The sequence below is a fragment of the Gorilla gorilla genome, chromosome 1, assembly GCF_029281585.2.
Source record: "Gorilla gorilla gorilla isolate KB3781 chromosome 1, NHGRI_mGorGor1-v2.1_pri, whole genome shotgun sequence".
Lineage (NCBI taxonomy): Eukaryota > Metazoa > Chordata > Mammalia > Primates > Hominidae > Gorilla > Gorilla gorilla.
Genome location: NC_073224.2, coordinates 198,351,352 through 198,376,634, shown reverse-complemented (window position 1 = coordinate 198,376,634; position 25,283 = coordinate 198,351,352). Strand labels below are relative to the sequence as shown.

At 50.1% G+C, this 25,283-nt stretch overlaps 1 protein-coding gene across 5 annotated transcripts in view; it reads right to left on the bottom strand.

Moving 5' to 3' along the window:
* Positions 1-25,283, bottom strand: part of HIVEP3 (HIVEP zinc finger 3) — a 528,576-nt gene that overhangs the window by 62,564 nt on the left and 440,729 nt on the right. For 3 of the 5 annotated variants that reach the window (XM_055392917.2, XM_055392949.2, XM_055392929.2), the window contains 2 exons: positions 10,549-16,130; positions 6,353-6,498 (listed from right to left, as the gene is read on the bottom strand). In XM_055392917.2, the coding sequence (XP_055248892.1) occupies positions 6,353-6,498; positions 10,549-15,609 (5,207 nt within the window). In that variant the 5' untranslated portion in view covers positions 15,610-16,130. Of the gene's footprint in view, positions 1-6,352; positions 6,499-10,548; positions 16,131-18,894; positions 19,334-25,283 lie in introns of those variants that run through there. The other 2 variants (XM_055392939.2, XM_019016540.3) reach the window with 2 other exon arrangements.

Below are 25,283 nucleotides of genomic sequence, written 5' to 3'. Positions count from 1 at the left end.
AATGCAAGAACTGACTAATCTACCCATCTTTGACCACTTAAAAGACTTTAAAGAGATATAAAGCAAGTGTGGGTAATGGGCACAGTTTGTCTACCTATGTTATACATTTCCCAGCCTCCACGCCACCAACCCTCCTGTGGTATGTGGTTTTGCTACTGTTTAGGTTCTTAGAGTGGTTTACTGACTTTATTTTTTACACACCTATCCAAAAGGCTCCAACTTATTACCACTTATTTAATTCATAGTTTAATCAATTTGTTCCCCAATAAATACACAGAGGTAACACATATTCCCAAAGACATAATTCTAAATCTGGAGTTCACAGCAAAATGGGACTAGGCACAGCAGATGATTAGGCTGAAAATTATGCTACACTTCTGGGTTTCAAAGTCCAAGAAGAAATGGATTTGTAAAAAAGCTATTAGAAAAGAAAATAATCTTTAGGTTTTTTAAAACTAACACTATTCTCTCCAAGCTACTATTTCATGAAACACACAGGTATGTGTGCACATACACAGGCACACACACACACACTTCAAAATGTACAAATGCACTGTCACAAAAACATGTGCTGTGTACACTGCATGAACTCTTAAGACTTGGATAAAAATTAATTCAGCTATAGAAATAGATGAGATAGAAAAGTACATTCGTTAAAAATGTAACCCCTTCAACTGGAACAATAATGAATTAAATAAACTTTTAAAATAATTTCTTCAAGGAATGTCAAAGAGGCCTGAGTCACAGTTCTGCAGTATGCGCTGTGCTGTGGACAAAGGGTGGGTTCACTGATGTTCAGGTGGACCGCCTGCCAGATACGAAGTTGGATGCATGACCCGGAGTTCAGAGGAGAAGTCCTTGGAGATAGGGATATGAGTGTCATCAACCTGTAGATGGTGTATAGATCATGTTGGGACTGAGTTTAGAGGAAGAGCACGGAGCCTGGGGCTGGGCCATGTGGAGCCCTAATGTTCAGAGATCAGGCGATGATGAGACTCACTGAAGATGGTGAGAAAGTGTAACCAGTCAAGGAAGAGGAGGATCAAGAAAGAAGGTGATAGGGTTTGTCTGTGTCCCCACCCAAAATCTCATTGGAATTGTAATCCCTATAATCTCCATGTGTCAAGGGAGAGACCAGGTGGAGGAATTGAATCACGGGGGCAGTTTCCCCTACGCCATTCTGGTGACAGTGCGTGAGTTCTCATGAGACCTGACGGTTTCATAAGCGTTTGGTAGTTCCTCCTGCATGCATTTTTCCTTCCTGCCACCTTGCAAAGAAGGTGCCTTGCTTCCCCTTCACCTTCCACCATGATTGTAAGTTTCCTGAGGTCTCCCCAGCCATGTGAATGAGTCAATTAAACCTCTTTTCTTTATAAATTACCCAGTCTTGGGCAGTTCTTTATAGCAGTGTGAAAACAGACTAATACAGGCAGTGTCCAGGAAACCAAGAGGACAAAGTCCTGCATGGACGAGCGAAGGATTGACTGTGTCAAATGCTGTCGATGGCTCAGGAAAGAATAGAAGTAAGAACTGACTACTGACTTCTGCAAGGTGAGGGTCATCATTGACTTGGATAAGAGCAGCTTCTGAGGTGTGAGGAGCCCAAAGGCCCACCTTGAATAGGTCTGAGAGAAGCCAGGAGGAAAGATACGGAGGTGAGCAACACAGTCACCTTCTTCTGGAGTTTTTCTTTAAAGGAAACAGAGAAATCTGGCAATATGGCCCTTCAGCCAAAGTGTTTTTAAGGTGGAAACCTTAAGTCTGGGTATGCTTAAGGAGCACTCTCCTGGCCCACGAGAGTGGCAATGGCTGGAGTGAGGTACTGGGGTAGGTGAGGTGGGATGGGAGCCAATGCCCTCCCATAGGAGGTGCAGCAGCTGAGTCCTGCAGCACGCAGGGTCTGGCATGGACTCCTGGGATCTCACCATCTGAACTTATCATCCCCTTCGGACCTAAGCCCCAGTAACACGCCACCCAACTGGGCTTGGTCAGCCAGGTGGTTCCTATCAATTCCAGTCTCTTCCTCTTCCGTGTAAGCCCATTGGGCTGAATTCCCAGCTTTCCTTGCAACAAGTGAACTTGAGTTAAGACAATATAGTCATTACTCTCAAGGAACAACATAACTTTGCATGTGTGAAAACAACACTGCTTAACAAAAAGCCATTCTAAACAACCAAGGCAAATGCACAGGTGCTGGGTGAGAGAGCCATCACATCCCTGATGGGCACTCCCAGGGGCTGCCTGGAAAATGCAGGCTTTGTTCAGGTGTGGAAGTGATGGGGAATGCAGAGGGGGCCATGTGCCAGGAAACTAGTGCAATGAACAGAGACTGATGCATTGTGTGTGCAAAGCATTACCCCAGGACCCAAGTCAAGAAGGGACTTGGGAGGAGACAGAAATGGATCTTAGCACCAGGGTTATGACAGAAGTAACACAAAGAACTACAGAGTGTGGAGGGATTTGGGAGGCTCGTTAGAGGAGCAGGACTGAGTATTGGCTTTTGAAGGCTGGGTAGGATTTGGCAATGGCAGGGCCCAGCAGGCAGCAAAAGGTGAAGGGCGACAGGAGCAGGTCAGATTCTGAGGCCAGCACTCACAGGCTGAGTTTAAACTGGATCCTGTAGGTGAGGCAGCCACAGACGGCTCTGGAGAAAAGCATGACACAGGCAGAATCATGTTTAGTGATGCTCAGTGGCACCAACATTGGAGTTCTAGAGATAGGGTGGCCAGAGCAGTGGCAGAGGGAGTAAAGAGACCACACTGAGTCACTGACTACTTCATGCAGACACCAGGATTGGGGTCTAACTGGAAAGGGGGAGAAGGCGTCCAAGACAATGTTAAGGTTCTGAGTGTGAAGGGCTGGGTGTGTCATCTGAGATCTGGATGTGGAAGGAGATGCTGTTGGTGGGAAGTGGACGGCTTGGTTTGCACACGCTAAGTGTGAGGTGTTGTGTATTTCCCAGGCAAAAATGCTCAGGAGGCATCAAAACCAGTGACTGCAGTTCAGGGGTGAGGTCCTGGCTAGAGACCCAGATGTAGCAATGTCGGCACAGAGATGAGGCTTGGGGCTAAGGAGATGGGTGACACTACCAAGGGAGAATGCTCAAGGCAAGAGGAAGTGAGTCTCACTGATCAGGTACGGGAGCTGCCATCACACCTGTAGCAGGTAGACTGCTGGGCAGCGTACCCTTCCTCTCCACTTGTCTGGGTCTCGCCCACCCTTCTGGGCCTGGCCCCACCCATTCTGGGAAGCCCTCTCTAGCTATTCCATCCCCCAGGCATCCTTCCCTTGCTGTGAGCTTCTCAGCTCTGGCCATCCTCACCTTAGCAGTGGGTCTTGTGTTGCCACCTTGGTGTAGTCCCCAAGCACCTTAAGGGCAGGATGACAGTTAACCCCCATGGGCCACTGCATTTTCTGGCACAGAGCACCCAAAAGGCACTGATTAAACAGATCCTCCTCCCTGATGAATTAATAAATTGATCAGTCACTGAAATGGAGGTCAAGAAAGAAATTAAGGCAAGTTTAATTAGAGATTAAAAGACTCATATAGCATCTACTCTTTTGTGTCTGGCTTACTGATTCATGATGAACTAGGTCTACATGTATCAACATGGATGCATGTCAAAAACACTGTTGAGTAAACATAACAAGTCACAGATGTATGTTAAACCAATTTGAATAGTCATGAGCACTATATCTACCAAATATTTCAGGTTCTCCCAAGCACACGGTAGGAATGCACTTCTCTGCTCCCATGGAGCTAGGTGAGGCCATGTGACTTGCTTTGGCCATTTAAATGTGAGCAGAAGCTTCTGGGTGGAACCATTGTTTTCTTCTTCCTCTCTCAGCCTCTACTGGCCTGGATCTAAGGAACAGAGTTCCATAGCAGATCCTTCTCAAATGTGTACAGGAGTGAAATACATATGTTTGTTGTATTAAAAAAGAAAGAAAAAAATAAAAGGAAGAACTGAGTCTAAGGCAAAACTGTGGGATTGCAGAGGAGTGTGCCCAGTGATTCTGGGTGTGGGCACCCTTGGCAATTTGGGGGAACAAGAGGTTGTAAGGCTGGTGGAATGGAAGGTCAGCATCTCTGGCCTCGTCCCTGAAATGCCGGAAGTGTCCTAGGTTATGTGGCAACCAAAATGCCCTCCCCCTCCTTCACCATTTCCAAACACTCTGCGGGGTGATGCCAGCCCCGAGAGAACCACGAATGTAGAAGAATCACCAGAAGTGAGAGTGGGAGGCACGGTCCCAGCTTGAGATAGCCAGGCTGGGGGAGGAAAGGATCTCACACTATAATCAGTTCCATACGTGCTCAAATTGCATGTGACAAGTTGAAACGGAGAGGATACCTTCCATAGCTGACAGAACAGATGGGACTGTCCCGGAGAGAGATTGATGAAATGGATATACTGGTAGTAAAATGCACCAATGTCCATTTTTTGAGCAGCTATGAATTATAGCCTTCATATGGGGTCTCACAAGGTCCTCTGAAAATCCCACGTTATTTTCCCCCTTTTACAAATGTTATTCTCCCCCTTTTACAGATAAGGAAACTGAGGGCGGGAGAGCTGGGGGGCTAGTCTCAGGCAGAACAGAGGTAAGTGGGGCAGAGATGACAGAACTCAACCGAGAGGATTCTGAAGCAGAGCAGGTGGGACTAAGTGAAGACCTGGAAGGAGGTGGAGAGGGAGTAGGACCCATACCAGCTGGAGGAAGAGGAGAAGAGGACTTGTGGGTGATCTTCCCCCTCCTTCAGCCATTGCAGACCATGTAGGTAGAGACATCCAGCAGGCAGCTGGGCAGGGAGTGGCTCCTGCCAGCTGCCTTTCTGGAGGCTCAGGCTTCCTGAGGTCTCAGAGCACCTGCCTCTCAGGGAAGATGCGAACCTCCTCAGGCACACACAGACTGCTGCTGGGGCAAGCTCCTGGGACACCAGGAAACACTCAGCAGCCCTCAGAGCCCACAGAGAACCTCTGAAGCAAGAAGGAAGAGGGCCAGTCGCTGTGAGCAGGCGCTTCATCAATCCTGCCTCTGTGTGGCCTCTAAGGGATACAGTGGCATGGGAACACAGAGACACACGAGGGCGCTCTAACCAAACAGCAGGAGGACCCGCGTCCCTCCCCACACGGAAAGAGGGTTGGCATTTTCAAAGACCTTTGGTTCAGTGTTTTTTCAACGCAGCTGCTATTGGTATTTTAGGCAATAGGTTTCAGGGGCACTTGCTACCCCTGGCCCCCTTCCCATCATTGACTACCCTGCTGCCCACATTTCCAAGCACCCTCTCTCCTGAGAGCCCCTGCTGGTCAGTGCCACCAGAAGATGCCAACTGGTGGCCCTGGGGAGGGTAGCAGTCTCTGTTGTCCCCCAACCTTATGGAGGACTCCCGTGCCTCCCACGCTGACCCTGTGAGTTAGGCGCTTGCAGGTGCTAGAGGATCAGAGGTCCCCAGTGACAGCCATGTTGGCCCCGGCTCATGGGGACCGTCCTGCACAGGAAGCGCATTTTCCTCTATGTTGTTGTCCTTCAGGGCTGTGCAGGACCAGGCCACCCTGATCACACCAGGGACACAGACACAGGACCCTGAGACAGAACGCCATGGGACCTGCTCACAGACACCCAAATCCCAGGAAGCAAACATGTGGCCACACAAAACACAGCTGGCACAAAACTTCCACAAAGCACGTCTGAAACACGGCACACTTCCAGAGCCCAAACAGTCCCCGAAGCTGTGAGCTCTGAAACGTTTAGACCATTCGTTTCCCAAAGTTAAGCATCAAAGGTGAATAACTATGAATGAGATTCAAAATATTCACCAACCATTGAGCCCTGGGCCCCAGCCAGTCAGGATAGGGACCAGTGGAAACACCTGGTGCATACAGTGTGCAGTCAGCCCTGCAAACAGCCTAGTCGGCTGAGCCCAAGTGCCCCATGGGAAACCAGACATGCCAAGATGGCCATTGGGCAGTACAGAGATGACTTTTGGAGAATACATGTCAAGAGAGACAGAAGTCTGGACATTTGCTGGGATACTGGGATGGCAACTCCAATGCAGGAACTAGAAACCTGGCCAGGATCTGAGAAAATGAGGGGCTGGAGAAAGACCCAGACCCCTCCAGATCCTCAACAAATACCCAGCATCACCCATCACCACCAAGAAGCCCCACGGCATTCTTAAACAGAGGGGCCTGAGAGTCCCAGGAAGGTGATGTCTGCTGAAAGGCATCGCTGGGACCACAGGGCACCTGTGGGCAGAGCCCTTGCCAACTGAGCCACTGCTGCCCGTTAACACCGATGGGCGCCAGCTCTTATTGCACGGAAGCAGACGATGAAAACCAAACATGAGTCTTACCCTCCTTCGAAGATTTTGATCCTCGCCGGCTCCCCTCTCTGGGAGGCAGGAGCATCCTCCTCCGGCTCCCCTCTCCTCTCTTCTTCCTTCTCCACTCTAGCTAGATCTTTCTGGCCTTCCGGGGAAACCAGCGAAGGGAGGTGAACCTGGCCCACCGCAGGAATGACAAAATCATTGCTGGTTAAAAGTGCATCCTCAGCCACGAATGCAATGCTAATAATCATGCCTTACACGGTACTGCACAAGTACACATATGCAATCTTCACACTCCCCCATGAAGAGGTGCTATTAGCTCCACTTTACAGAATTAAGGAAACTGATCCCCAGAGAGAATTCCCTTATCCAAGGCCATGCCATTAGTTGGTGTTACAGCTGGAACCCTATCTCTTTCAGGTTAACCTCCCATAAGACCTGTGTTTGTTCTCTGTCTTTTACACTAGTCTGGGAACTCCTGGGGACAGGTCCTCATCTTGGTCTCCTTGGGCACCCCAGAACCCCATACAGGGCCTGTCTCAGAGAAGATGCTTAAATAATGTTGAACACATGAACAAAGGCTTCACTCTGCCTTTGGAGATAAACTGGTCCAGTTCTTGTTTATAGATCAGAAAGCTAAGGTCACCCAGCGAGTTAAGGGCAGAGCTGGGAGCAGAGCACAGGTCTCTTGCTTCCAGGATCTTGGCCCTCCTGAGCTAGTACCAAAGGCCAGGAGCTGGGCTGAGGACCCTGACCAGCAGGACGTCCCCAATTCCACCATAGAGACAGGCACAGAGAGGCTGTGCAGGCTCTGGGCTGTTAGTCCTGCAAGACCCACGCTCTTTACAGAGCCACACCTCAGTGATGAGAGCTGGCTTAAGGGGAGAGCTGGCATTGGCTTTGTGCTTCCTGGACATCTTCCACTATCCCAAGAACACGTCCTGTAAACGCTGCAGTGTTGTCAGGGGTGGGTGCACTTTTGCCTAGGGAGCAGAAATGCTGTGCTTAGGGCGGGGGCTGGGAGTGAGAATTTCCTCCTACTTCATGCCACTGTCATTAAGGTCATGAAAAACCATGCTGTTTCCATCCAGTGAATGAAGCAACCACATTTCCTGATGCTGGGGCAATCTAAGAACGGCAGTCCCCTTTGCCAGCCACCACACCTGCCCCCACAAGGACAGCATGGGGCTAGGTAGAAAGGTGACTGGCTGGGAATTGGGGAATCTGAGTTCCAGCACCAGATAGGCCACGGCACACTGGGCTGCCATTTGGTGGATGACTTCACCTCTCTGGGCCTCAGAGTCGAGGGGATTTAGACCGTCTTGAAGATCAATTCCAGGGCAACTTCTGTGACTCAGTGACCACCAAATATCATCTTCAGATTTGGAGGAGGGGAGTGGAAACCGAGCAAGAATCTGGACTGCTGCTTTGGCAGAAGGCAGCTAGTTTTCTGCAATACCCTTGGGTTTCCAGAGCCTACCATTTCCACTGCACCCCGCCCTGAGATCTAGACTGTCCATGTAATGACCAAGGTGCCTCCCACAGGCAAACAGACTACTTCTCCCTCACAGCCTGCCGTGATATCTGGGCCACACTGGAGGAGGCTGGTTTGGGTGGCAGTGTACCACTTTCCCAGGAAACACAGTGTTGGAACTGAGCAGGGACCAGGGATCCATTTTAGCTTTTGATGACAACAATATGAATAAGTATAGCTAAAAATACTTACGGAGTGCCAGTGTGGCATACACTGTTCTAAGCACACTCTGCATGTCTTAACTCATTTAATTATGTCCACAGTCCTATGAGCTAAGTGTTATTATTATCCCTATTTTACAGAGGATGAAACTAAGGCTCAGAGAGGTGAAGTTATTGGCCCAAGGTCACATAGCCAGTAGGTAAGGTAGTGGGATTCAAACCTGGGCAACTTGGTACCTGAGTCCTTGTTCTTAATCACTTTGTGACAGTGCTGTGTTGTTGTCAAAATGATTCCCAAGGAGGAAAAAGGAAAGAATGTGGCTACAAAGTGGACTCTTAACAAGCTGGGGTTTCTCCGGGGTTTATACGTGGAAGAAAAGATCTATGACCAAACAAAAACATCATGGGGTGTCCTAGACCTGCATGAAGATGGTTTGGAAGAGCTTCAAAATGCTAAGATAGACCTAAGGACTTTTTCAGAACTACTAACAGAGAATGGAAGCTGCAAGCTGACAAATGTCAGCTCAGTACAGTAAAGAACCTTCTTAGAGCACTGTCCAAAGATGAATTGGACTGCATCATGAGATGGTGAGTTCCTCTTGCTGGAAGTATGCAAGCAGAGACCAGAGAGAGGTGTAGTTGTATAAAGGCCTTAAGCCATAGACCATGTGGTTATACTAATGTACCAGATTGGTGCAATTCTGGAAGGAAACATGCCAGTGAACCAAACAGAATATTCCAAGAAAAAGTTCGCAGGTTTTAGGAGCACTATAAATAAATAATTGCCGAATCCAAATTAACACTTCCTTTCTCTTAAATGGCCTGTAACATTTTCAGTCATTAGAAACTAGAGGCAGCTTAGATAATTCAAAAGGGCATTGGAGTAAAATCTAGTTTTGATCTAGGCTCTGCCACTTACTGTGTGGCCTTGTGAAAGTTACTTAACCTCTCTGTGTTTTGGTCTCCTCATCTATGAAATGGTGATATTGCACCCTAACTTTCAAGTTGGTTGTGAGGAGAAAAGTAACATTTAGCATAGTACTTGGTACATAATAGGTATCCAAAAAGTTAGCAGTATGAATAATTATAACAGCATCTTGCGAGTGGCCACAGCTAGTAAGAGATGCTGAAGAGGAAATTAGCAGGACATTAACACGAAAGTGGAAATCTTGATCAGGGATGTCTGTAGACTGACAAAGACATCTAGGGAATAAATTTGGAAAACAGTTCTGTGAAGAACATCCAGTCAAGCTAAGGACAAATTCAATGCACAAAGTTCACTGAATGACAAAAGGGGAAGATATGAGAGCATAGGAAATTATAGAACACAGTTGTGCTCACTTATCTACAATATGAATTTAGTTTAGGGAATTTAGACCTAATTTGGTCAGAGCTTCTGGTCTGAAGACACACTAATAAACATTTTTTAATTTGCAGTCAACTTTTAAGATTTTCTCTCCTCAAATAATTAAAAGAAGAAAAATAGACTCTTTGGAGTCAGATAGGTCTGGGTTCAAATTCTGGGTTTGTTCAACATTTGCCAGATTACCTTGACCTTTCTCAGACTCTGACCCTCAGTTCCCTAAGCTATAGAAGGCAGATGGTTATGTTACTTCAGAGGTGGAGGTGAGCAGTGACCAGATTCAAGGGCCCAGCACAGTGTCTGGCACCATGAGGCTGCTCAGTAAACAAGACCAGCTGTTATTCCACAAATGCCAAGTCAGCACAATCCAAATCCCTAGGCTGGCCTTGTCAGGGTATGGTGGTGGCTTTTGTCTGAAGTTTGAAATTATTGAATTTCAAACTTGCTGAGCTTTCAGGGGACGAGTTCATTTTATAGCTCCTGACGTAGCCTCAGATCAAAGGCAACGAAAGAGTAAACATTAGCGTTTCTTGACCACATAGCACAAATAGGTCAAACTGTGAGTGGCATTGCGATCCACTGGTAAGGAGGGATACTGCAGCTCAGCTCCATTTGCTGTCTTACTCCCAGAAAAGGAAGAAGGAATATTTCAGGAGTTGTTTGTGCCAAATTCTAGAATCTTGGAAATGGGAAGATTTAAAGTGGTACTAGAGAATGGAAACAGCAGATGTAAGAATTAAGAAAAGCAGGAAAAGACTAACAAGACAAGGGATATCCATATAATGAAGGAGAGGTAAAATGTTCTAAAATTGCTACAGGCATTCCTGTTAGCCAAGTTTTCCAACTCAGTCTTTTGGAAAATTTCTTTTTTTTCTTACTGAGACTGTATCTTTGATTTTACAACAGAAATTCATGGGAGAGCAGGATCACTTTATGGCTAACTTTATTGAAGTGTATCTATTCCAATGATACGAGGGATACAGTGACAAAGAAACTCAATAAACATGTTTCCTTGTAAGGTGACCAGTCTCAGCTTTCAGAGAGGAAATCTGACTACTAATCTGGCTCTAGTTCTGCAACTGGAACCTGAGGATACTGTGGCTTTAAAAGCTCACCAAGGGCTTTTGCAAATCAGTGACAAGAAGAAAAACAAGGCTGAACTTACCTCTGTCATGCGGGGCTTGCGGGAGCTGGATGGCACAAGCCTTCCTGCCTCAGGATGCGGAGCTGTGGCCATGGTGTATGTCTCTTTGCTCACTTTCTGCTTAGACCTCAGGAGGGACAAAGCAGCTTTAGTGGAAACCCCCGGAAGGTTGGGGTTGTACAAACTTATGCACCAACCAGCGTAAACAGAGGACCTCCTATCTGCATGCTGGATGTGATTTGGCTTAATGTAGTTTAAATAGCACCAACTGACATTAGTGGTTGTGTGGAGGCTGGGGAACTGCAGTACCTTCTTTGAGTCCGTACCTTCTTGTGACTTGGCTGGTCTGGAGGACGTTTCTGACAGAGGCAGAGAGCTGGGAGGTGCCAAGGAGGGGAGATCAGGTTGTTCCTTGGAATCTTCTTTCTTCACGCTCAGTGGGGTCAACCCTCTTCGGTGAGGTTTGCCAGATGGCTGGGGATATTCCTTCAAAGCTTCTGAGCCTGGGGCTGTCCCATGGGACAATGCAGGGTGAGGGAGGGGAGGAATTTCCTTTGTGTCAGATGGATCTGAGGACAGGCTGGACAGCATTTCTAGCTCCCTCCTGCCTTGGCCCTGGTTGCCTAAGTGGGATTTCTCTGGCCTCTTCCCATCCTCGGTGCTGGTAAGGACCACACTGCATGGTTTTACCAGCTCAAGTTTTTCATCTGCCTTGGAAGCCTCCTCCTCCTTCACTCTTTTTTGCTGCTGGGTTTCCATGGTAAGTTCAAGGCTGCCAGCTGGTGAAAGGACACGTTTGCTTCCCCCTGCTGTTGATGAACTCCCCTCCAGGCTCAAGACACTCTCTGATGACAGGGAAGTGCCTTTTCTTTCAGATAATGTCACAGGCACTCTCAGGTATGGAGTTGGGAAAGCTCTGCTTTGCTCTTCACTTAACCCAGAAGGGCCGGGCCCAACCTCATGCACATCTGCACCACATATAGTCGTCCCCTTTGATGGGGGTTCCTCAAACTTGGGAAGTGCCACAGTTGCTGAGCTGCCTTGGGACTGGGTGACCAAGATCTGGGAGAGGGTGGTGTACATTGCGCTCCCATAGGACGGCATATTGGTCTGAACACGGACAGGCACAACCAGGGACACCATGGTGTCTGGACAGGCAGGCAGGGCCAGTGGAGGAGCTGATGTAGGTGCTGAGGAGCTGGCTGGGGGAGCCACAGGGGGTAGCCGGATGTCACTGCTGTACTCTGTGCTGGGGGAGAGGCCAGCACTTCCTGTTGCCAGTTGGGCCAGGCTGGTTTTGATCTGGGGCAGATGGCTTTCCACATCACCAGGGAGCTGAAGTGCAAACTGGGATTGCAGAGGCAGGAAAAACCCAGAAGACAGTGCTGAGGAGGCCGGGTATGGCATGGGAAGGAAGGAAGGGGGCTGCCGGAAGGGGATGTTGGCTGGGTGAGGCATGAGCTGGGGGAGATGGAGTTGGCCTGGGTGCAGAACAGTAGGCTGGAGAGGAAGCGGTGGGGCTTGAAATAAGGAGGGAGGAAGTGGGGGCACGGAGTATGGTGAGGACAGGAGGCTGGACATGGCCTGGGTGGAGAAGAATTCTGGAGACTGTCCTGGCTCATGCTGCACAAGATGCTGGAAGGAGAAAAGGGAGACCGGTGGGGGCAGGTACGGCTTCTCATGCAGGGGTGTCTGGGCAATGGGGTGGTGGAACACTTGCAGTGCTTCTGTGTAGGGCACAGTGGGCCCCAATGGGGGCCTGTCCTGCCCTGGGCCCTTGCCTCCCGGGGGTCCACCATGTGACGTGGCTGCAGAGGAAATCTGGGACAATGAGCTTTTGGCAGAGGGTTTACTGGATGAGGGCTGTGGTTCTTCGCTCTCCTGTCTTCCCATGGGGGCAACCTCCAACTCAGATTCTGGAGGCCTGCTCAGAGAGGCCTGTCTCACCAAGAAGCATTTTCTTCTCTCTGGCGGGGCCACCCGCGCTGGTGGAGCCACTGGGGCTGGAGCAGAAGGGCCTGTCAAGGACAAGCTGCCATAGTCAAAGGATTTGCTGCGTGTCTCGGTCATGTGGGCAGAATGGGAAACGTTGGGGCTCTGCTCTGAGGCTGACCTCCGCATCTCTCGGGCATGTGGGTGGTGGCTGGGGACAGTCAACATGTGGGTGCCCAGGGGTTTGGGGCGTGTGTCAGATGAGGCACCGGGGGCCTCGGCTTTCCCATGGTCATCCCTCTCAAACGAGGCTGAGCGGCTGGACCCACTCAAAGAGACACTGCTTTCCTGGCTCGGGCTGCGAGACAGAGGCACAGAGGACTCGAAGCTGGACTCCCCTGATGATTGGGCCATCTCTGCCAGGCGCAGCCTCTTCTTTTTGGGTGGCAGCTTCTCAGCTGGGAGCTGGGCAAGTGTCTGGCTGCGCTGGGGCCACTGGAACTCCTCAGTCTTCTCAGGTTCCTTAGGGGGCGGCTCTGGCTCTGTGTCCGGCCGGTCAGGCTCCTCAGTTACTAGGATCTCAGGAACCTGAATGTTGGGCTGGCGGACCAACTTGGGCTGCAGGGAGTGAGCAGAGCGTCCGTGTGGGGCAGGTGGGGGTGATGGGAACTGGGCCAGAGGTTTGTCTTCCCCTTCCAAGCCACTCGGCTGCTCGAGAGAATCAGATTTCTCAAAGGAGCTGGTGTGCTGGATGACAGAAATTTCTTTGGACGTTGTTCTCCTCTCCTTCCCTGATTCTGAACCGGACCCTGGCTTGGGAGTCCTTGGCTGGAAGCCCGTGGGTCCCTCCAAGGAGGGCACTGATTTACTTGGTTCTGCTGGTGACTTGGTGGACTCCAGGGGAAGGTTCCGAGCAGCATCAGATGGCCTGGGGCTGCCAAACTGACTTTTTGTGGACTCAAAGGCAGGTGGCTCTTCCTCGTCCCCAAGGCTCTTCTCTTTCCTCCTCTTCCTCAGTGGAGTGAGTTCCAGGGTGGTTCCCAGTTTGTAATGCATCATTTGGGACCACGGCTCATGCTCAATCTGACTCTTTTCAGCTTCTGGAGATGTGTGGGTGCCTGCAGAGATGGGCTTTGCGATCTGAAGCTCTGAGCAGTAGTATTTTTTGTGGGCTTCGTAGTTATCCCTTTTCTTGTACCGAGCACCACATATGTTACATTCGTAGATCACCCCTTTTGTTTTCAAACCCTTCTTGGTCTTTTTGGTAAGCTCGCTTTCCTTGGGTTCCACTTCGTCCGAGGGCTTGGAGGCTGTGTCTTTGCTGCTTGGTCCAGGCTCCTCGGAACTGTATTCCCCTCCCAAAGGTAATTCGATTGCCGGCTGGCGCTTCAGCATCCGGGGGTGGGAGGTAAACACGTGACTGCTGCGGCTCAGGGCTTCGGAGTCGGTGATATGGTCATCGAAGGAGTAGCTACCTCGGAAAGGGTGGTGGGGGGTGCTGATAGTGCAGGCTGCAGAAGGCATTGAGTGGCTTCTCAGGAGAGGCACAGGGGGGGCAGTACTGGGCGGGTGCTGGAGGCTCAGCAGTGATTGTTCAGGCTTGGTTTTCTCACTGTGGGACGACAGGGGCTCCCGGTAGAGGCTGGATTTTGGGGACTCCATGCTGCTGCGCCTGGACAGTGAGCTCCGCCTTGGCTTCACGCTGTCGATCTCGCTGGTGTCCACCACGGCCTCGTTGATGGTGATGAGCTTTGTGATGTGCTCGATCACCTGCGTCCGGGGTACAGACAAAGGCACCAGGCTGGGCTTGTCTTCGGTGGACAGGGGCAGGAGGGGCTGGGTGGAGGTGGCTGTCAGCATGGCGGTCCGCTGTCCTATTCGCCCACACTTGCCAAAGATGATCTCAGCGTAGGACTTGGCGTTGGTGTTTGGGGGGCTGACCTGCTGCTCTGCACTCTCGGAGCGAGAGAAATACCCAGACTCAGTACTCCCTTTGCTGCCTGGGCTCAGAAACGCCTGCTCATCGATCACCTTCTTCCTCTCGCTTAAGCGGAGGGCCAGCTTCTGCTTAATTGTGTGGGTGTCTTCAGGTTTATGGCTCAGGGGGTGCTCAGATGAGGGTTCCACAAATGGAGGGGGTTCTTCGAGTGACTGGGCTGTGCTGGACTGGGACAGGGAACAGCGTTCGTGGCTGGAACTGTGGCTCCCAGAGCTGTATAGCCCGCTGGAGAGAAGAGGCTGCTTGGGTCTTGGGGAGAGCTCTGCAGGGTGACCAGAGGTGGCACTAGTCTCCTCTTCAGAATCTGTGCTTTCTCCCTCAGTGGGCTCCTCAAACTCTTCCCCAGGGATCCGCTCCATCTCCAGCCCATGTGGGTACATCTCGCCGCCCATGCCTGAGGCCAGGCCTGCTTTGATGCGGTGGGCATGGGACTTCCTGTGCTTGTAGAGATTACTCTTGGTCTTGAAGGAGAAGCCACAGGGGCCGCAGGGGTAGGGCCTCTCACCTGTGTGTGAGCGAATGTGCTTCTGGAGCACGCTGGGCTTGGCACAGGGCCGGCTGCAGTACTGGCAGATGTACTTGCCTGGCTTCTGGGGCTTCCTCTCCTTCTTGTGTGCCTCTTCTGTGGGCTTCAAGGAGACCTGGGAAGGACGAGGCACGAAGACTTTGGGGACTCCAGGAAGGTCCTCGGGGGGAATGATGGAAGCGTGGGAAGGAAGGAGCTGGCTCTGAGGATGGAGCCCAGGGGCCACGAAGGAGCCAGAGGGTCCAGGTCTCATGGGGTCAACCAGTTGCCATGTGGACCCCTCCAAGAGATGCTCAGGTTTGCCAGGCGACATGAATGCTGGTGTCAGAGGGTGCTGCGGAAGCTGTGAGATGTGGACAGATGCTTCGATGGGGGGCCTTTTGGGGGGCTTCTGCTGCTGGCCTGTTTTCTCCTGAGAGCCTTCCCTAAGAACTGATGAGGGGCCCGGGAAGGGCTGCGGGGCTAAGAGCTCTTGGGCGGGGCTCTCTTGGGTGGCAGCTGTGCCGCTGCCTGGGTATGGGACGCTGGAAGAAACACTGGTCTGAATGGCCTCTCCTTTGGTCAGCCGCTTCCGGGGACTTCCCTCAGCCTTCTTGGTGCCCTTGACACTTTGTTCAGGATCCATGACCTTCACAAAGACTTCAGATGCTATTCAGGGAGAGTCAGGGCGGGCTGCATTTATGAATAATCCCAGTGTCCCAAGGAGGTGTCCAGCTTTGGCCACATTGGTCAAGAGCTGCGGAAGCCAAACCCAAGACGGCTTTGGAAGTTTTTTGCAAGTGTCACTGGCTGTGAGTGGACTCAGAGCAGGTCATCAGGGCCCAAGCTATTCTATTGGTGAGGCATGGCCCTCTACTTTGCAGACAGAAAACGCACCAGCACTTTCTGCCTGAATGTCTGTCGGGAAAACGTCATGAAGGATGTCAGTATTGCCATTGTATTGTTTCAGCTGGCAGTGGCAGGTGGCCCCCACGAGTCCCCCGTGTGCTATGCAAACGGTTGAAGGTTGGAGACATCTGTGTCCATGGCCCAGTCATCCCTGGTCCTGGCACAAGAGATGCCACGCTGGATGCTGGGGGTGGCTCTTCTCCCCTTTAGTTCTGGGTTGGAGATCAATGGCCTCGGAGGAGAAATCACGCTCTTCTTCTGTGTGATAGATGTATACACACACAGAAATACACACACACAAAAGAGAAGACAGAGTTACTGGGACTCATGCACAGCCTGGGCAGCCCAGACTCGGTGCCACACCTGGCTGAGACCCCTCAAAAGTTAACCAGGGAAACTCAAGCAGAACCACAGGCTCTGGCTCCACATGCCCAAGCTCTGCAATTCTTTCCTCCCCCGCTCCCATGTCAGTGTTGGGTGACCTGAATGCCAGTGTGTTTCTGAGGACTGTGGCCATGTGGGATGCTGAGAACAGAAGGCAAAGTGGGCTCTGGGAACTGCAGGGTGGTTAGGGACAGAGGCCTGGGCTCTCATCTCTGTTTTGTGATCCACTCTGAGTGGGTCTAAGCTCTCTAAGCCTCAGTTGCCTAATCGGTAAAATAGATAACAAATCCTGCCTCAACTGTGCCTCGGAGCTGCAGTGGGCCCAATGAGATTGGAGAAGCAGATGCTGCTGGGTGAACTCTGGGTGGGGCCATGGCTGGTGCAGGAGGGAAGTGCCTGTGGTTTATTCAGGGGTGAGTTTTCCAAGGGGTAGATTATTCTCAGGTTAGTATTTCTCTCTGGCCCTGGGTTCTGAAAGTGTCCACAAGGGACATCATTCACTGCTTTTTACCCCATTGCTAACCCGCACCCCAGCCCATGTTTGAAGACAAAACTGCAAACTACTGCCACAGCCTGTGAGAACTTACAATCTGACACAGCTGTGACCATTTGCTTGATCCAAGCAATTGCCAGGAGGATCATTCTGGAAGGTTCCTCTGGCTTTGCAGCCTTTCCTTGTCCAGTCAGTGCCCCGGGGATGCCATGGAAATATGGGGATCATTGCCCTCAAGTGGAGGAGCAAAGTTGGTCTGCGTATAGTCCCAAGTGTGTGCCTCCTCCTAGGGCCAGCTGCAAGCTGGGCAGTCTCAGCTTCCTGGGCTCAGGTGCATCCTCAGGGCCCTCCTCCCCAGGAACAGGGTCGGAATCCCAAGGCTGGAGTCACCATGGACTCCATCTCACCCAACCACCTGACTTTGGACATCAGGAAGATGGCTTACTGAAGGTCCCGTGTTGCTAACAGGCAGTGTTGCCACCTGGACCCAGGCCTCCCATGGCCAGACTTTGTTCCTCAGCCCCTTCTCAGGTGTCCATCCCCTGGCATCCCCTGGCGAGGCCCTGGGTGAGTGATGAGCATCTCTGTGCTTGCTTTTTCTCCTGTGAGCATGCCCTACCCCCGGCATCCTGCCCTCAGGCTCCCCTCATGCCCACACTCTGCGTTTCACTAGGTGTGTGATGATACAGACTTGAAAATGCCACTTACTACATTTCTGCAGGTGCTCAGAAGATGAACAAGTCTTTAAGACTCAAATAATTGTCTCTTAAAGGGCAGGGCCCTCGGACACTGTGATATGCTTTGGAGGAGCAGGTGATTTGATCTTTTAGCTAAAAAGCATATCCTCTAAGTTCACTCCTTTTGTGTTCCTTTTCTACTTGGTGCTACAAAGAATTCAAAGTAACTATAACAAAACCATATTTATAGAAGAATGACAAACTATAAATATGAGAAAATCATAAATAAGAATAACAAATCAGAACAAAGAAAATGGAAATAAGCCAAAAGTCAGGATTGGTGGGATAAAAAGAATACTGCTATACCAATAATAAGGACTTATGGTGTTTCTATAATTCAGCTATATATTTATATATGAGCTCCCTGGCAGCCAAGGAGAAAAGGAAGATTTGGTCCATTATGGAGTCTTATAGCCAGAGAGGATGGAACATCTAAGTTTCTTGCAAAACTTTTTCATGTAGCACTTCAGTCAGGAGCAGTGAATGATGCAGGAGATCATTTATGTCTTCAATGACACCCCTCTGGTCATTGAATACAGTGACGGATTCAATGACATCCCTCTAGTCATTGGATATGGTGCAAATACAGTGATTGATATTTGTCAATGAAAGACTGTGTATCAGCAGAGATTCTCCTATGAGCAGTCAAAGGCCTCCTGTGACTTGTACCAAAGCAGGCTGAGTGTGGGGAAGACAGAGAAATCTCATTTCATTAGATTACATCTCAGTCAACAGGGTGGCCATATAAGATACCATCCAAACTGGGACACTTGGAGAATGAAATGGGAACTACTAACAATCATCGAGGAACAATAGGAATAAACAAAGACAGTCCCAGGCAAACCAGGACAAAATGGTTACCCTTACAATTAATATTTGCCTTACGGCCAAAACTAGGCATAAGTGCCAACTGTCTCTGGGTGTCTCGTACATACTTTTGATCTCTTCTATGGAGACTAAAGTTACACCGTGATCTTCTGATAGATTCTTAGAGACTGACTGTCTAGTCCATTCCTCTCACTTGACAGAAGAGACTGAAGGCTAGAAAGGTGATATGATTTTCCCTGAAAAGCACACGGGAATGGTGGCAGGACTGGACCATCCTGTGCCTCTTGACCCCCCAGCCAGGACTGTCTCCCACCTCAATTAATAGAAGTTCTCTGTGGCTTCTGTGGCATGATGGGCACTGCAGTCTATGGCCCCTAGTCCTATGGAAGCACCGGCGTGGCCCCAGGGGACATCGCTGTATCCACGGCAAGAGGGAGTAAGGAATTGTCTAACATCTGAACAATAGAGTTGCCCTTTCAACCTATGTCCTAACCACACTGCAGCTACTGGACAGAAGAAAGGGGAGCCCAGCAAAGGTGGGGGAACTCGTCCTGGCAGCCTTACCCCAGGTCTTGCTTACCTAAGCTAAGGCGGGCAGAAGTGCTGAGCCTTCTAAAAATCAGACATGGTAGACATGGTTTGCAGCACAGACAGAGAACTGCTCTTCAGGCTGGGCTGGGCCTCCTCAGCCTGGCTGCACTGTGATGGAGAGGCCTTTGGGTGCTATGTGTGGATAATCAAGGGTTGGCTATACTTACTATTCTTATTGATCCTTTCATGCAAGGATCTGAGAGCAGCCCCGAAACACTAGCTAGTGGTAAGCTTTGCTTCTTCCGATGGATGGATGGGACCCTGCGGCATGACTGGGTGGTGAAATGATCAATCTGAGTGGGGGTCAGCTGGCCAGGCAGGACTCTACATTGCTTAGTCCTGCCTTCTCCCCTCACTGAGCCACAAGGCCCTCCTTGGCAGGTGGTGGAGCGCCCAGCAGCTGGGGTTTGGTGCAATTCCCAGGGCCAGGTGGGAGGGGCAGGGTAGATGAAGGAGACAGTCAGATGACTGTTGCATCATCAGGTGACTACAGGGCCAGCACTGCCTGCCCAGGGTCAGTGTCCAGCCTGCACCTGTGGGCTGGACATGGTGTTTCTCCAAGCAGAGGCCTCCTACCCACACTTCTGAGTGGGGAGCAAAAAGGCCACAGGAGCACCGTTGGCTGCCAGGGCGCAGAGTGAGCAAGGACTGTGAGCTGGAGGGGCCACCCTGTCATTCTGCACAACAGGCATCTGAGCCATGGTGGAGAGTGGCTAGCCCAAGCCACACTGGGGCTTGGACTTTTGGACTAGTGCTCTCTGCCAGCCTGCTCTACCATACCACGACAGGTCTGAAGTGCTTAATAGGAGGGGCAAGGGGAGAAGGGCAGCCAGGACCACAGGTGCAGATGTAGGGGAACCTGCAGGACCTAAGGAGACTTCTGTCTTGGAATGGATTCCAAATGTGGTGCGGCATAAACCGAAGGACCGTTCTAATGACTGTGACCAACAGACACTAAGAAAATGGTTCTTTTCTACCTTCTGTGGTTCTGAGGGTATGTGTGAAATTTTAACACAAACTTGAAGTGATAAAGAAAAAAGCCACTTTTCCAGGGAATTGGTAAGGGCACCTGTAAAAGTCACCAGGGAAATGGGCCCAGGAGCTGGGCCAACAGAGGCCTGAACCCCAGACCAGAAGAGGATGGACAGCCTCTACTGATGGTCACAGAATGGGCCATGAGGCCAGCGAGAGCTCTCGCTCAGAGACCAGCTTATAACCCTGAGGGGAACCTGAGCTTCAGCAGCCAACTGGTTAGCTCCCACTTCAAGAAGCTTCCTTTGGTCTAACTGTGGGAGCAGCCCAATAGGAAGGAGATCGGGACTTGCTGGGGTTGGAGCCACAAAAGCCTCAGGGGAGTGGGAAGTAATGGAGGAGCCCAGGTCCAAGGCAGGGAGGCCTGAAGCTCTGGAACCAAACTGGAAAGCACCTTCTGTATCGAAGGCGTCAGCACAACATGAACATGGCCCAGGGTGGACACCCCAGAGGACATTTCCAGAGGGCAGGTGGGAGATGGGCTCTCTCAGGTGGACAATTCCACCAGTCCTGGCAGGAGGCCAGCTTGAATCTGCCTTGGGCTGTAGACTGAGGAGCTGGGGTCCCCAGTCAAAGTTAGATAAGGCTGGGGCAAGATGGGGGCAGGGGCCTGATGTCCAAGGAGCTGTTAGGCTAAGCTGGCCCCAGGCTGGTGGGGCTTAATACAGCTCTTTGCTTGTAATTTACTTACACACACACACCCCCACATATCCCAACATGCCAAAATCTGGTCAAAAATTTTACTGGCAGTAATAAAACATACTGATGTCAAAAATATAAGAAAACTTTCCTATTAACTTTAATACCTGGGAACCCAGGGCACAAGGCCACAGGCTGAAGAGGAGGCACTCAGTAAATATTCTTATTTAATGACCTAGCAACAAAGCCAGTGCCCCTTCTAAAAATCTCTGTGTACAACACTCTGTGTGTGTGCATGTATGCATGTGTGTGTTTAAGCTGGAGCAGAATTCTTCACTTGCAAAAAAATACTAAAAGTGGCTGTGGGCTCAGGTGGTAGCAAAACAAGCCAGATATAAGCATATGGGTCTGGAGACTAACAGGGATTGGTAGTCAAAGAGTCACGGAAGGATGTCTGGGCAAAGAGAGAGGCCAAGGTCAAGGTGGAGCTCTGGCTGGGAACAGGGATTGTGGCAGAGACTGAATATTTCTTCCATTAGCCAGTTCTCTTTCTTGTAGTAATCAAAGGCCCCCAAGCTGGGTCTATGGCCACCAGCTAGAGGCTGCCTTTCCCAGCCTCTCTTGCAGCTAGTTCTGGCCAATGATGTATGCAACTTCTAGGCCACAGCCAGAAGGAAAAGTGCTTGCCCTCCACCTCTCCATTTTGTCAGGAAGGAACATGGATGTGGTGGGGGTGAGCCAACTGTGACCACATGGACAAGAACATCACCCCAAGGAACAGTGGGACAAGTAGACAAGAAGACAGTGTGAAGCAAAGCCACCTGCCCCTGAGAGAGACATACATCTTTGAGCTTGTTACTTGGTCCCTTTTGGAGCAGTTGAACAAATACATAACTCATCCAGGGGATTGGAGTGTGATGTTGGTGTCTGGGAGGCTGAAAAGGGTTTGGCAGAACCCAGGTCTAGGTAAGTGGGGACACAGGGAGAGGTAGCAACACAGATCAGGGTTTAGTTCTAAAGCACAAGACAGGCACCTGTAGCAAGGTAAGCATCCAGCCACTAAACCCATGCATGCGGCAACACAGCACAGCGACTCCCAAGGTAGCTTTGAGACTCAGGCAGCCTGCAGCTGAACCCTGGCTCCTCCATCTCCTAACTGATGGTCCCCTAATCTGGACAGCCCTCTAAGCCTTAGTCTCCCCATCTGTAAAAAGGGACAGTAAAATTGTCATGTGTGGTTTAAATTGAGTTGACTCATATAAATCGCTTGGCATGGCACCTGACATATAGTAAGCATTCAATAAATAATCATCATCATTGCTATTGGAGAAAGCATTTCTGTGGAGGGGCTGTCATGGCTGTGTGGAAAGATCTCTAGACTAGATTCCAGTCCTGGCTCTGCTGCTTTTAGGCTGACAGGCTGTCATAAGACTGACTGGGGTTATCACGTATGTAAAGTCCCGGGCACACAGCTGGTGCTCAAGAAATGAGAACCAAGGTTGAATTCGGAGGTCAAAGCAGGGCCCCCACAGAAACCAGTGTCACACTGACCCACCAGGATATTGGGAGAGACCTGAGTTCCCCTAAACAGGGGAAGCATTGGTTCTTGAGTTGGGCAGAGCCTTGGCCTGCATGCTGGAGCCACGTGGTCCTAGCAGTGGGGATAAGAACACAGGCAGGCGATAAGGTGGTGAAAGGTCTGATGGATCTGACTTTATGGGACACTTTTCAGATTGAAGGCTTCATACCAACCCAGGGCACAAGCTAGAACTGATAATCATGGATGAAAATCATCACGATCCTGGCACGCAGCTTTCCAGGCCACGAGATCCATCTTCCTGACTCCATGGAAGCCACACTAGATGGTTCTCCTACTGAGATTGAGACTTTGCAGCCTCCAATGTACTTCTTGGTCACTGGATTTTCATGAGACAATGACCATTCAGTGAGGACCATGGCAGAGCGGCTCTGTCTTGTCAGCATCCTGAATTCTAGCCTCGATTACTGCCAAATAGAGGAGTCACATGAGCACACTCCTGTCCTCAAACTCACAACACTCACATCCCTCTTATTGCCATTTGATTCTGGGAGACACTGACTCCCAGAGAAGAGGCATGACCGACCCAACGAGAGCAGGCTGGGAAGTCTTCAAGCCAAATTAAAGACATTTCTGAGTCCTCCGATCTGCTGTTTGAGGTCAATTCCTCCTGAAGAGCAGGTGCTGCCTGACGCTGACTTGACCTGCTTGGGAGCTCTACAGGGGCAGAGAGGTCTGGGCTGCAGGTGGGACAGTGAGTAGCACACCTGGTGAGAGCCAGGGGGCTGAGCACCTGGGTCTCCTCACCACAGGCAGCCGGCTGCCTCCCTGGCTTGCTTTCTTCAACTTTCTCTGGGGGTTGGTCTGTGGGTTTCTTCCAGCAAGGGCAGATCAGGAGGCCTGGAGTCACCTTGGCTGCCACGGGTCTGGTAACCTGTGGCAGGAAGCCCTGGAACACACAGGTCTACTGTGTGACCCTAGGCAAGGCACTTTCCTCTCTGGGCCTCAGTTTTCCCTTCTGTAACATGAAATTGGGCTGAATGACCTCAAGATAACTTCCTTTCTGACAATTTTGGATTTTGAAATCTAAGACCAGGTGACAGTGTGGCCAACTGAAAAACACTGGCCACATTTCCTAGTTTGCTCAGGCTGGCTGCAATATTGACCTTAAGCTGAGGAGAATTCCATACGGTAACTTATGCCTCAAATTCCTGTTAGACCTTGGTCAAAGTGAGGATCCATCTAGGGATACCTGCTAATCTTTATAAAAGGCAACCCTCCCCGTGGGACTGACTGAGAGGTGGACTGGCAAGGTCAGGCTCATCTACTGGCCCACCATCCTCTTGGCTTCTCTGGGGGAAGGGCTGGGGAAGGATCCTGTGCTGGCCTGAGCTATAGTTGCTGACACCAGGCAACCTGCAATTGTTGGTGGAAGCCCTGCCTTTTCTGCAGATGCTTGGCTCACCTATAACATTCTAACCTCACTCAGGTCAGGGTATCCCACAGCATTGACCTACCAGCAATCAGGGGGTTCTGTGCAGAGAAAACTACCCCTGCCCAGGGATCCGCATGTATCCCAGCAAGCAGCCCAGGCCTCCTCGACACCAGCTTCTGCCAGTCTAGGCCCTGGCTAGGTCCTGACCTGCTGACCCTCTCTTGGGCTGTCACCACCTCCACCCCTGTCCCCAGCCATGTCATCAATCCCCAAATCTGGTTGTTTCTGTTCCCTGCCTCTCCTTTGGGCTTGGGTTCCTACCCCTAGTTTTGTCGAGACCAGAAGTTCCAAAGACCAATGACAGAACAGAAATGCTGGGGAGCTTTCTCCCTCTTTTAAAAAAAAATTCTTAAATGAAAAATTACTTGAAAAATTTTAAACCACTGCAGAATTGTACCATCCTTGGCTCTTTCCCCTGAATCTCCCTGTCCCCACATGCCCCTCCCCAGAGAAGCTACAGTTAATTTAATATATGTTCTTCCCGACGTCCTAATGTATTTATATTGATCTGTGACTTGTTTTTTTTCTTTTTTTAAATCTATGTATGGATATCTAGGTTTACCTCTTTCTTTTTGGAGGCAGCAGCACTGTATTCCATTTTTGGCTGTACTCAAACTCAGCCAGTCCCTTACTGATAGATATGAAGGTTGTTTCCAGCTGTTTCTATTCCAAGAAATGCTACATAGAATATCTTCTGCATACTTGTATGAGTATATCACAGGCTAACCTCCTAGAAGGGAGAATACTTGATTAAAGGGAATACACCTTGAAGCTTTTCATGGGGACTGGCAAATAGCTCTTCAAAAAGCAGAAATTTACACTTCCGCCAATGGCGGGTGAGCACTATTTCCCTAACCTCCTGCCTATCTGGAATATAAACTGCCTCTTTAACATTAGCTAATAAGAAAGGCAAAATGGTTGTATTTGGTTCCCATTGCTGCTGTAAGAAATTACCACAAATTTAGTGGCTTAATGCAAAATTTACTATCTTACAGTTCGAGTGGTCAGATGTCTGAAATAGGTCTCACTCGGCTAAAAGCAAGGTGTCAGCGGGGCCACTTTTCTTTCTGGGGGCCCTAGAGGAGAATCCCTTTCCTTGCCTTTCCCAACTTCTAGAGGGTACCTGAATTCCTTGGCTCATGGAAGGCTCCCCTTCCACCTGCAAAGCTGGTAACAGCCAGCCACATCTTTCTCATAACAAATCATTCTAATATTGACTCCTCTCTCCCTCTCCTAAGGACTCTTGTGATTACATTGAGTCCACCTGGATAATCTCTCCACCTCAAGATCCTTAATTAAATCACATCTACAAATTATCTTTTGCCATAATGGGCAACATATTCAGTTTCCAGGGCTTAGAATGTGGATAGTTTGGGGGTCCATTATTTTGCCTACCACAAAGATATCTTACGTTTCAGTTATAATTATTTTATTTTTTTTTTTGAAATGGAGTCTCGCTCTGTTGCCCAGGATGGAGTGCAGTGACTTGATCTCAGCTCATTCCAACCTCTGCCTCCTGGGTTCATGCAATTCTCCTGCCTCAGCCTCCTGAGTAGCTGGGATTACAGGTGTGCACCACCACACCCAGATAATTTTCATATTTTTAGTAGAGATGGGGTTTCAGCATGGCGGCCAGACTGGTCTTGAACTCCTGACCTCAAGTGATCCCCTGCCT